Source organism: Chenopodium album, chromosome 15 (assembly GCF_948465745.1).
Source record: "Chenopodium album chromosome 15, dcCheAlbu1.1, whole genome shotgun sequence".
Lineage (NCBI taxonomy): Eukaryota > Viridiplantae > Streptophyta > Magnoliopsida > Caryophyllales > Amaranthaceae > Chenopodium > Chenopodium album.
The window spans coordinates 20,575,825-20,589,278 of NC_137848.1; the positions used below are offsets into that span (position 1 = coordinate 20,575,825).

At 31.7% G+C, this 13,454-nt stretch overlaps 1 protein-coding gene across 1 annotated transcript; it reads right to left on the reverse strand.

The window, feature by feature from the left end:
* Window positions 1-1,298: 1,298 nt before the first annotated feature.
* On the reverse strand, window positions 1,299-10,300 carry LOC145580963 (sulfate transporter 3.1-like). Its single transcript, XM_081638041.1, has 12 exons — window positions 9,982-10,300; window positions 8,383-8,590; window positions 7,559-7,730; window positions 4,930-4,995; window positions 4,002-4,115; window positions 3,799-3,915; window positions 2,781-2,907; window positions 2,415-2,701; window positions 2,068-2,258; window positions 1,818-1,903; window positions 1,577-1,653; window positions 1,299-1,493 (listed from the first exon to the last, which is right to left on the reverse strand). The coding sequence occupies exons 1-12, from the start codon at window positions 10,298-10,300 to the stop codon at window positions 1,299-1,301; spliced, it is 1,959 nt and encodes a 652-aa protein (XP_081494167.1).
* Window positions 10,301-13,454: the final 3,154 nt, after the last annotated feature.

A 13,454-nucleotide genomic window follows, 5' to 3' on the forward strand; every position in this document is an offset into this window, starting at 1 on the left:
TCTTTGCTTGTGCTAAGCTAAGTGGGTTGAAGAGCTGAATTTTTTGTTACATGCGTTTTATTGTTGTGATTTAGTTGTCAAATTCATAAGAAGTTACTTTTTTGTCACAGGTCATAATGAGAGATGCTGTAGTTGTGAAGGGTTTTGTTTCTATTAAAAAATTAATTGTCAAAATGCCCCTACTAATGAGGATATGAAAAATAAATTACTTAGTACTGATGCTCATATGTAAATGATACTTGTAGTTTTGTTTTAATACAACATTTAAGCATAAATATATTCAAATTTTTTACACAAAATATGCTTTCTTAATAACAATTGAGTATATAGTACTTTCATATTTATTTACTTTGGAATCTCTAGAATCAAAATAGAATTGTCAGTTAGGCGGAGGGATGAACTCTTAATACTGTTCCACACTACTCTACTTACCTGTACTTGGGTGTGTTAATGAGCCGAGCCAAGACTAAGCTTAGGTAGGCTTGACTTGAGCTCGAAGCTCGTAAGCCCAGGCTCAAATCGAGCTCAAAGCTTGTTAAGCTTGAAAAACTGAGCTCGGCTCAAGCTCAAAACTCCTAAAGGTGAACTTGGCTCTCAAGGCTTGATCAAGGTCAAACCCAAAATCAACAAGGCTCAAATTTTGCTTTTATAACTTATACTACGTATTTTATCGCTTGCTCTTATCTTTTGATGTGAGATTATTTTCTTTCTCCATCTTTTGTTGGTTCTTCAACAACAAAAACTATGAATGAAAGCTCCAACATTCAGCAACTCAGGGAGAACGTAAACTAGTATACAAAAAATTGAGCTTGTTCATGAGCTTTTGAGTCGAGCCAAGGATAGCTCAGGCTTGGCTCATTAAGATCTCTGAGCTTTGACCAAGATGAGTCTCACGCAGTTCACGAGCAGACACGGCTGATTAACACCACTACCTGTACTAATATAAGATTGACAAAAATTTACTTCCTCTGTACTCGTATATGATAGCTGAACTCTCTTGCTCCTCATTATTCATCTTTACCATTACTAATTTAGAAATTACAACTTTTCCTAGACATTAAAAAACAATGCATGTGATATTGGTCTAGCCAAGAAGAATCAGATCTTTCAAAATGCCATTCCATTGGCACTGCATAGTATGAAACAAGAAACCCCCGACTCTCTTACTCTCTAGGAATCTAGGATTACACATAGTTTACAAAATGTGTATCGATTACCATCGTTGATAGTCTTGAACTCTTGATACTCAGTGCTCTTCCAAGCAAGAATTGTGGTGGCTGAGAAAGGATTCCCTTGAACTAAACCTGATCTGCTGGATCATTATTTTCGGACTGTGTGGTTGTGGACATGGATTCACTCGCTTGCATCATGAATGTGCATGCTTCGACTGCTTCAGCCACTGTGGGATGTATGTGCTCCTCGCCGAAGATTTCAATAGACTTGGAAAGATGCATTTTCTTGAATACCTCACTTCCTGGGTTTGCTAATATCAGCTGCAGTAGCAGAAGCAAAACTAAGTAAATACAGTCTAGAAAAAATAAAAAGAGAAGTGTGAATTTTAAGGCTAAATTTGTACCTTTAAACTCTTTCTTTCAATTAGTTTTGTTACTTCTTCTAACAAGCTGATCCCACTGGTATCGATGCTACCGACAGCTGCAAAGAAATGTCTAGTTGCTATAGATATGTTTTACTATGTAAACTTCATCAGAGTAATTGTATGGATTTGGTTGAATTTGATTGCGATAACAAATGAAATCATTTAGACATTCGAAAAATTAAACCAGTTGATTGAAATAATGTACTTCGTGTAACTTTACCTCCTAGATCAAGTATAACATACTGCAGACTTTGTCCTCTGCAAATTTTTATTCTATCTTCTTCTTCATCAACCCATCTTATGATTCTGCAATAATTTAGAATGTGATAGAATTAATCTTGAGCTTAAATAAGCAGCTTACAGTAAGTTTAATACTATCTTCGTCCAGATTAAACAGTCACGTTTTATTTTAAGATATCACTATTAATTTTGGACAAAGGGAGCTAGTACTAGCCACATAATACGCATACCTTTCTCTTAGGTAATTAGTGCAAGCGAAGTTGATCGGACCATCAATCTGTAGGATGAGAATCCCAGCAACTCTCTGGGACAATTCATAGTGTCGGATGTTTCTGTAGGATGCGGTGTCTGGTATGTTTCCTAGCATCACGGTCTTAGGCCTTGCCGCTACTAACAAAAGTCTCACTACAGATAGGCAAAACTGCACACAAACAATATAAGATTTTTTTAGAGCTCTTGAAAAACCAGAATACAGAGTAGCTATATTTTATACACCATTGGTCTGCAATACATATCAGTATGTCACATTAGCCTGGTTTTTCTTAGGGGGATTCAAATTTGTTCTTGCATAACATACCGCGGTAATCAAGCCATTCTCCACACTGCCAAAGACGACACCAAGGTAGGAACTTATGCAGATGATAAAGTCGAATTTGTCAACCTTCCATAGATGATAGACTTCTTCGTATTTGATGAGGCCAAGCATGGCATTGATTATAATAGACGAAAGAACCACAAGCGGGGTGAAACTAAAAAAGGGTATTAGGAACAACAATGTTATGATCATTGCTATTGACATTATTATGTTTGACACCACTGTTTGACATCCTGCATTAAAATTCACTGCTGATCTTGAAAATATTCCTGTAAGTTACAGCGATTAAATTTTAGGGACGACATGTAAGGAAAGTTATAAAATCCAATAGTAAAAACATAGGCATACCTGAAGTGAGATAGCAAGAAGTACATGAGCCAACAATGTTCATTAGCCCAAACGCGAGCATCTCTTTGTTTCCATCAATGTGATAGTTCTTAACCAATGCAAAGCTTCGTCCCACTGCTACACCTTCCTATATTGTTACAATTGTAAGGGTCATATGATATAAGCCATGTTCTCTTGAGCTGATCACCTGATTGATTGTTACAGGTATTTTTGACATACATATCTGTTTTTGGAAAATTTGTCAGAAACAACCTTTTAAAGTGTTCACTTTATTTAAAACAACCTTTTAAATATTTTTTTACAAATTCAGACCACATTATAATTTATTTTTATCAAAGACAACCTAATGCTAGTTTTCGGCGCTGACTCTATTTCTCCGATGTTGACCAAGAGTGTATGAGGCATGTGACCTCATATATTGCTAATTACACCCCTTTCCCTCCAATTCACTCGTACTAAATCCCCTCCTCTCTCAAAGTAATTTGTCACTTTGAAGGGTTTTAATAGGAGTTAATTGGAGGGGAAAGGGGTATAATTAGCAATATATGAGGTCACGTGCCTCACACACTCGTGGTCAACATCGGAAAAATAAAGTCAACGCCGAAAACTAGCATTAGGTTGTCTTTGGTAAAAAAAATTTATAATGTGGTCTGAAGTTGCAAAAAAAAATTTAAAAGGTTGTTTTTAATAAAATAGGCACTTTAAAAGGTTGTTTTTGACAAATTATCCTCTGTTTTTTTTTTTTTTTTACTAAGATCAATAAAAAGTGTTTAAATTTACTGAAGTTGTACTTGCACTTGTACTTACTGATTATAAAACGATAATGATCAATGTAATGCACGAATAGGATTAAGCACGTTTGATTCATGGACAGCATTCATGCAATTATACGAATGAAGCATCAAATAAATCCAATGTTTCTCATTTGACTGATTAGAATATTACTGCATTATGCATTTACACCTGCATACTAATCATATTAATGATATTGTTCAGATGACTAGTTAATCAAACTTACAGCCAATGCTATGATTCCAGTAATGGCTCCCGTCTTAATTGCACTGCCAAGGAAGGGTGATCCGAATGCCAAATACCTAAATGATGGCGGGTTCAGTCCTTTCTTCAAATGTCCGATCTAACAGTACATCAAAACAATTTGTGTAAAAAGTTGTTTAAATACCATATGAACATATATGATGTAGAACATACATGCTTACTTACCACTTGGACACCATGATTGTCGGCATGGGTGAGGTAGACCAGCAAGCTTCCAAGAATAACAGATGTGAGGGGAGCCATTGCACTTATCCAAAAGAAAATCGGTTTTCTCTTAGTCTGCATACGGAATAAAGGATTGATATCGATAACTTTAGTTTAGCACTTTAGCATATTACACATACGAGTGTATCTTAGAAAGTTCTAATGTAGCTATAGGTATCTCAAATGTTAATCTTTTGGTCAATCATTCTCTCAATTCAAATAATTTTACATATCTAAAAAACTGCAAATAAACAAATGACATTATCACTTGAAAATTGGTATAACATACTCCCTCTGTCCCCATTTCATTGCACCATGTAACTCACAAAATTCTAATATAAAGTAGGCCCATGGTGCCAAAAAAAAGGGGATAGAAGGAGTACATAATTATATTTTTACGAACAAAATGACTTTGTCACCAAAATAATTGTAAGAAGGTACCTATTTCTTGAAAATTGGAAGTCTAATTGGGTCGATATAAGTTTGATCAAAGTATTATATTGATCGCTTTAATTTCTTATGTTTTTTTAAGCACTCTCCCTCCCATGAAACTGTAAATCTGACTCAGCTCTATACCGTCAGTAAGATAGTCCACTTCATAACACCCATGGCGGCATGGAGGTTTAATCCCAAAACTATAAGGCAATAGGCCAGCCAGGAGTAATACAAGCCTTGTAAAATTTTTAATTCTCTTCGTTTATCATTGTGGTGTGTTATTTAGAAAGACTATGCTTCAACATATTTACGAATATATTTTTTTGGTAGTATTAGCTACTTATTAACAAATTATAAATCTGAAACTACTTAATAACAAATTATAAACCTGAAATTTAAATAAACTGAATTTATAATTACAAATGTTTATACTTTAGAGGACATGAATACTCACGTAGAACTTTGCCAACAGCATGTAAAACAGAAAGCTACAACCCAGAATCCCCGGTTGCCATTTCCACTATAACAACAAATAAAAGATCAAAATTAGTATTATTATGGATTAGCTACTTAATTAAACAAATTAAATATATCAAATATTTGGTTAGCTCTTGAATTAAGTAGGTAATCCTTAGTCATGCAAGTGATAAATGGTGTTAATCTCGTTATTAACATACTTCCTTGTCATTCTCTATCAGTTAATTGTCATATATAGTACTTTTTTTGATCAATTTGGCGACAGTTGACATGTTACTTTTTAATGTAAAAGTAGTTTTGTGACCTGTGCGATGTCCGGGTTGTTTTATTCAATTTCAAGATAATTTTTTAATCTATATGTTAAATTTTAAAATATGTCATTAATACAAAATAAATTAGGAATTAATGTGCTTTTATGACGAATTAAATTAGTAGGCATTTAATGGCTAATAATAATATTGGTGAAAATATTCGATTAAATACATAAAAAAAAAAAAAAACCCAAAGTAAGCATGCAATATTAGAAACTTCTCAAAATTAGCAAAAGTAAATTTAAAAAAAAAAAAATTGTTCTGAGTCTATTAAATTGACCTTAACCCAAAACTTTAGGGCTAGGGTTGAACATTTCTCGACCCGTATGACTTGTGACCTAATCCGAAATGACTTGCGATCCTACCCGATTGTGAAGTATATTACTAACTCCGTTTCTTATTATGTGCAACAAAGGGGTATTATTCGTGAGACATAAAATATTCCTTTGTTGTTGCACCTAATAAGAAACTAACGGAGGTAGTATTTTAATCGATTAGAATATATTATAAATGGAGGTTGTACGTTTTGATTTACTTCCTTTACTCCAAAAAATATTATGATATACAAAATAAATTTATATGATAATTATTGAGCTGAGAGTTATAATCTAATTTTTTTTTTTTTTGAATAAAATTACAATTCAATGGGTACATATGAAATATTGGTATTTTTACGAAAATAAATAAAACTCTAAACTAATAATTTTATTACTCGTATTTGGTATTTTGTATTTGGTATTTTATCGAAAGTAAAACTCTAAAGTAACAATTTTATCCCAAAATTCTATCTAAATATGATTGAAAATAGAATTCTAAACGAACTTTTTTATCGTACGATCCAAATATGATTGAAAATAAAATTCTAAACTAACTTTTTTATCGTACAAAGTCTATCCAAATCTATCCAACGTGGCGCGACACTTGGCGAAAAGTTGGAATGCCAAGTGTCGCTGTCTCGTGGCCTGGCTAAAAGTTTAGCTTTATATATTAGTTATATGATAATTTTTTTTTTTTTTTTTTTTTTTTTTTTTTTTTTTTTTTTTGGTCTATCAAGTACTTACAAAGTTACAATACTATCTACTTTTATTATGTTTGCAAATCTTACAATAAACTTAATAATTTGAAAGACATATACTATACTATGTTACTTGAAGTTGAGTACTCAATCCAACATGAGTACGTGTCCAAGCGTCTAATTAGACTATTTTTTTTGAAAAGATTCCATGTTTTTGAACTAAAAAAAAAGAAAAATTGCCACCATTAATCCTAACTTTGGCTCGTCCGCCAATATTAATATTTACTTTCGATTATTCACTATCACTCCCAACTTTGCACCCTATTAATTTCTATTGCACCAAAATTACTTGGAACCGGTTGAAGAGGTTAAAAATTAAAAAAACAAAACAAAACAAAACAAAAAATAAAAAAAAAATCCCCAACAGCCCTCCCTCAACCTCTTCCACCATCGCCACCTCTCTTTAGCTTCTCTCAGCCCCAACCACTAGCAGCGCAACCTAGCCACCTTACCAACACCACAAGAAGTGCAGCGCAACCCCTGGCCCACCTCGACGTCGGACGCACCCCCTCTCTAGCCCACGACTAACGAGAAACCTAGCTCTAAACTGACCGTTTTCCCACCGAAAACAACCACTTCTCCATGAATACGACCACCAAAAATGGCCGAAATCGGCCGAATTTCAGACTAAAGGGTTGATTTTAACCCTAAATCGGCCGATTTCGGTCGTTCGTGGCTAATTTCGTGGCCTCCTTCCTTGGGATTTGGGGAATTAATGCTGGTTCGCGTGGTGATCGAAGGGGAAAAGGAAGGTGGTCGGGGCAGCACCGGCAACGGGGTAGGGGAAGGGGGAATGTTCGGTGATCGGCGCTCCGAGGGGAAGGGTTGGGCTGGCTTGGCTATGGGTGGCAGCGGCTGGGTATTGGCGGTGTTGAATTTTTTGTTTTTTATTTTTGATTTTCATTTTTTTTAAAATCAGACCTATCACACGTTGACCCGTGTATGGTAACCTCCTATAACAAGCTGGATGACCGGTTGGGTGCAATAGAATTAATAGGGTGCAAAGTTGAGAGTGATAGTGAATAATCAAAAGTAGGGATTAATATTGACGGACGAGACAAAGTTGGGATTAATGGGGCAATATGAGGTGAAATGAAGAGTTCAAATAACATAACACACATGTAAAATTGTATATATAGTATTTCTTTTTATGAATTTAACAACCGTTACACATAAATTTATTGTACATGAAAGTTTGATATTTTGTGCTAAAAAAATACCTCATGAGTTTGGGAGAAAATAGCCTTTAGAACTGAAATAAGATCGGATCTGTGAGTGAAGTGTCTTAATCCCAAAATTCCTTTAAGCTGTTGAAAACTAACAGTTGTTGCAACTCCTCCCATGAACCCTAATATGGTGGCGTGCGACAGTAGGTCCACAATAAATCCCAGTCTGTACATACAAATTTTTGTCAATGTTAGTTCATTTTTGTTTTTATACTATAATATTACTACATTTTTATAGCTTTATTAATAATATCATAGTCGCCAAAAAAATCACGAAGGACCACAAAAAGATAGAATATTATTTTTCATCATACCATAAATTTCTAATTATAAAAGATATAAAAATCAAAGTACCATTACAATAAAAATAATATGAAGTATAAACTTAAATGTGTATATCCCTATCTCCAAAAGTTCTTATTTGAATGTGATTATCTCACAAAAAATGTACAAACAATATATAAATTCAAGTAATAATGAACATGTACTTCCTCCGTTAAATATTATGTGCAAATTTGGAATATTTTATATCTCATAAATAATGGCTCAAAGTTACACATAACATTTAACGGAGGTACTATATTGTATAGGAAGGAGTTTCCATGTCATTTATAGAGTTAAGCTAATTTGAAATATTCTTTGTTTTTTAATGTTTATCCAATTTGATATCTACACGAATTTCAATGTAATTTTATAATTAAAATATCTCAAATTCCGCATGACAAAAATCACTAAGTATAAAAGTTGCATATTTGAAAAGTAAAATTCAAGACAAATTTAACAAAATTTCACGTGATTGTGTTTTACGAAGGAATTACCTGAGGAGGCCAAGGGAAGCTTGAATAACACCAGTAAAGAAAGTAGCCGTAAAAGCCAAATGTAAATATTCTCTAGGATTATCGGTGGGACTGACGACCTTACCCAAGATATCAGTATACAAAAGAGATGCAACTGCAACTGTGCCAATAGCTAAATCTCTTGAACTCCCCATCATTGCGTATACCAATGGTGGTACCAAACTTGAGTCTACATTTCCAAAATAAATACCTTATCAACTCAAAAATATATGAAGACTATCTATTTCATTTTCAACTAAAATAAATATGAATTAGGTGAATAAAAATTGTCAAAATAAATATATGTGCACCCTTTACCTTGTGTTGTTTTTCAAATAAAAATTAAAGGAATAATTTGTAATGGTAATAACTAATAAGTAATAAGCACGATATTATTGTATGAAAATATACTATGGCCTTCGTTTTTATAATTTAAGTTGAGCAAAAATAAGGTAAAGTGAACATGTTATATAATAAAATAATTTAAGTTGAGTAAAAATAAGGTAAAGTGAACATGGCCAAACAATAAAATGGCAAGAAATATATTTCCAAATTTTTAGTGATTGATATAAAATATATACCATAATTTCAATAATATTTATTAATTTTCTTTAATTTCATTCCCTGGTTTACTACCATTTCTATTATCATAGTCATAGTAAAACTATTAAAAAGATAGTAAAAATAGATATGATGAGTAATATCTTATGTGGCACCAATAAATAAGTGTTAGATAAGGTTGTGTACAAAGTATAATTTTGACCCATTGGCTTTGATCAATACAATGAATATATTAATTATTATCAAATACGGATTGGTGTAACTGGTTATGGATTCACCTTGTAATTATGAGGTCATAAGGTCCTATAACTATGACGCTTGAGGGTTAGGATATTTTAACTTTCCTTCTTACCTCCATGTACCATATATGTAAATACTAAACCAAAAAAATTAATGAGGATTAAAACAAGATCCTTCTCCTTACTATTTATAAAAAAAAGATATGTATATTAGACCTTCTATGTCATTAACATGTCATCTCTATGACTATGTGGACAATGAAATTTTCTATAAACAAGTTACCCAAAAGAAAATTACTTTACGCAAATATATATTTATACGGAGTATTATTTATTTTTTTTCTTTTCTGGCAAAATGACTAGTCATATAAATGTACTCCGTATTATGGAGTATCATAATTCTTTTCAAATGCAAGTGCAATTCTCTAACTACAAATCACATAAACTGATAAACTAACCACATAAACTTACCACAAATCCAATTCACTAATTAATAACCAATCACCTTAAAATTCGTCACTAATTTGATAAAAATTCACCTTGATTCTATCAATAGCACATTCAATAATTAATAACCAATTACCCTAAAATCTGTCACTAATTTAATCAAAAATCACTCTAATTTTATCTATTTGTTATGTAAATTATGAACTCTTGCTACTCAAAAACTAATGTCAATGATAAATAAAGTACCACGTATATGTTATTTTAAGACCATTTGGTGACATTATGTAACGCGTGTATAGAAAAATATAAAGTATTGGTGTATAAAACAACTTACAAAGGCCGATAAGAGGAGGTAAAGTAGCCAAATTAGCATAACTAATTCCTTGAGGAATAGCAAGACTAGCAATGGTTATCCCGGCGATCAAATCCGCTTTGAACAACTTGAATTGATAACGAGGCGCCCATTCGAAGATTGGTACAAAATATTGTAATCCTAGAAGTAATCTCCTTTGAAATGGCTGTTTTTTCCATTTCCTAAAAGGATCATCAGGGAAAAACGTCTCCTTGAGGTTAGACGTCAAGGTTGTAGCGAACGGCTTTTGGCTAGGAATTGGCACTCGACTACCGCGTTTAACTTTGCTTTTGCTAGCCATTGCATAAACGTTGGTTGAAGGAATATCTTAATTAGTGGCTTTTTATGCTAGAATTAATGGAGGATTAATTCATACATAAAATTTATTTGTAAAATTATGGTGTGTATATTGTTTAACGATGGCAAAAGGAAATTGGTAGGTTTACAAAGTATGGCTTTTGCTAATATTTGAGGGATTAATGACAATATAAAGAAAGTGCTAGGCTTGCAAATTGCTGAATGAATGTGTGTGTATATATAGGCAGAGGTACTAGTTGATGGCTAGTTTGTTTACAAAAATGAATGAATCTTTTTATTAATAGTAAAGAAATTATAAAGTGAATATTTTTGGTATGAAATATTCCGTATAATGTGAATTCATTAAGGAGATTTTAGGTATAATAATGTGAATGTAATTAAGAAAATTTTACTGTGACAAACATAATTGGTTGATTGTTTAGGAAATGAATCGATAATTGATTATGCCACATTATATAATTTTATCCATTATTCTTTGGAATGAGAAATGCTTATCTAAAAATATCCACTAATTTCCATCAAAAAAAAAAAAAAAAAAAATCCATTAATTATGTAACAAAATTAGGAAATTTAAGATAATACTAAGGGAATTTGTGTTAATTAAGGCTGACTATGTTTCAATGGGCTATAAATTCTTAATTGATCAACGAATTTTATTTAGGAAAAATACACTTTAATAATTAGGAAAAATATACTTTAATAATTTCAATTATTGTCGTGGTTTATTTTCTTAATAATCCTAACTATGTCTCAACTTTGCCTCCAACAGCCCCAAAAACCGGTTACCTGCTGAAAGGATAATATATATATATATATATATATAGGGTCAAATGAGAAGTTCCATAAAATGAGAAGGATTTTACGTGCATAAATTTTTCTCTGAATGTGCATATTTTTTTAATAAAATGTGCAAAAAAAATCTAATCGAAATTGAATGTGCATATTTTTTGTGCATAATGTGCATAAGTTATATACGTAGGTTTTGATTTTTTTTTATTTTTTTTTATTTTTTTTTTAATTTTTTTAATTTTTTTTTATGGAAATCACCCTACACTTTACTATAACTCAAACTATGTGATCATTGAAAAATTATGTATCATGCATTTAATTCACCAGTTATATACGTAGGTTTTTTTTTTTTTTTTTTTTTTTTTTTTTTTTTTTTTTTGGGCATGATTCTTACATAGACCCACTCAATTTTATATTACATTGCATGATTATTTTTAGGTCTCCACCCATTACTAGAAACTACTATTATCTATATTTGAACTTATGACTATATATGTATAGTGTATGTTATTTCTTAATTAGTTAACCATCGTTAAGTAAATGAATTAGTTCGATCTAGCATAATCTTAAACAATATAAATCATCTTTGTAAAAATATGATTGTGTTTTCCTTAAAAATTATACATAGAAAATTCTAATATTTTTGGCATTTTATATCTTTACTACGATGTATACATAATCACTTATATATGTCACAATTATTGTATGTTTGATTATATATCATAAAAATAAAAATAAAAAAAAAAAACAAAAAAAATGACGGTAAAATTGATCATATAAGATATTTTTATTCTACATTTTATCACTCTATATAAAACATATGTATAAACATCTTTTTATAGTTAGCAGCTCCTCTATTTTTCTATAACAATAATGGTCCATTACAAATTATGAATAATTGTAAAAAAAAAATAATACCAAGTATTTCTTGATCATTTTAATTATGAAGAATCTGTACAGTTTTATGAATTAGGAAAATATTTATGATATTGAATATTATGTAACAATCTTTATAGCCAATAAAAACTTCTATTCTACATATATTAGTCAACTTTGTATTACGATTTAGTAAAACAAAGGATGATAACTAATTATATCTTTTGAGGATGGTGATGATGAATATTTCTATATGGCGAGGATCGATGGTTATAGGATTGATATGCTGTCAAGGGATATTAATAATGGAAGTAGTTCTTCCACAAAAAGGCATTGATGAGTACAAATCTAACCTAAAAGAGATTGAACCTGCCCTAAATAGGCCTCTACTTTAGTCTTCTCGTATTCATGTGCGCTTTCTGACTAACATACAATCAATAGATTAACCCTAAACCTGTTTAATCTATGTTGGTTGAATATTAATGCACAAACAAATCTATTATTGGCGATCACTTGAATTATAATCATATTAGCCTAAACAAGATTACTAATTATCTTATTAAGCGTGATTACAAGTACAAATTCCCTTTAAACCTGCAAGAGAGGGCGTGATCAAGCAATAACAATAATAATATATATCAAGCAACATAATAATAATCACAATCATCATCATAATAATCTCAATCTCAAAGCATAATAATATTAGCAAGATCCTAGGCATGATACTAACAAGATTAATAACAAATCCTAGCATGTCACTAAACCATAAAGATCAAAGCTTTATCCCTAACATGATACTAACATGATATAAAGCAAGAATAGGAAGCATCCCATAAAAACATACATGATATTAGTTATTACCCTAAACATGATACTAGGAAGCAATACAACATCCTAACATAATACTAGGAAGCAATAAAACATCCTAACATGATACTAGGAATCAAAATAATCAAAGCACGATTTCTATATCAAAATAACACAATTAAAGCAATTACTTACTTCGATGCCTCGTATCTCTTTCTAATAACAAAATACACGCGTTAGTAACTTCAAGGAAAATAATAAATCAAACAATTAATTTAAATAATAGAGATTTGGGACCAAACCTTCAGAAATTATAACCTTTCACGTCTAGGGCGAAAGCAATTTCGAACTTGGATAGGTGTGTTTAGAACTTGTGAATGTGGAATTTTGTATGAGGGAAGGTTTAGAAAAAGAAAGCTTCTAGCTTTAGAGAGAGAATAGAGAGAGATGATTGATGATTCTTGATGATTGTTGATGATGGAAAACGGAGGTCTAGGACCCTATTTATAGAAAAATAGGCCGGAAACAAATCAAGTCCTATTCGGAATAAAACTGGCATCTGTCGCCAGGCGACATACATCAGCGCCAGGCGACAACCATTAGTGCCTGGCGACAGATATTGTCGTTTGGCGCTAATTAAAAGATAAAACGCGCTTTTGTACGGA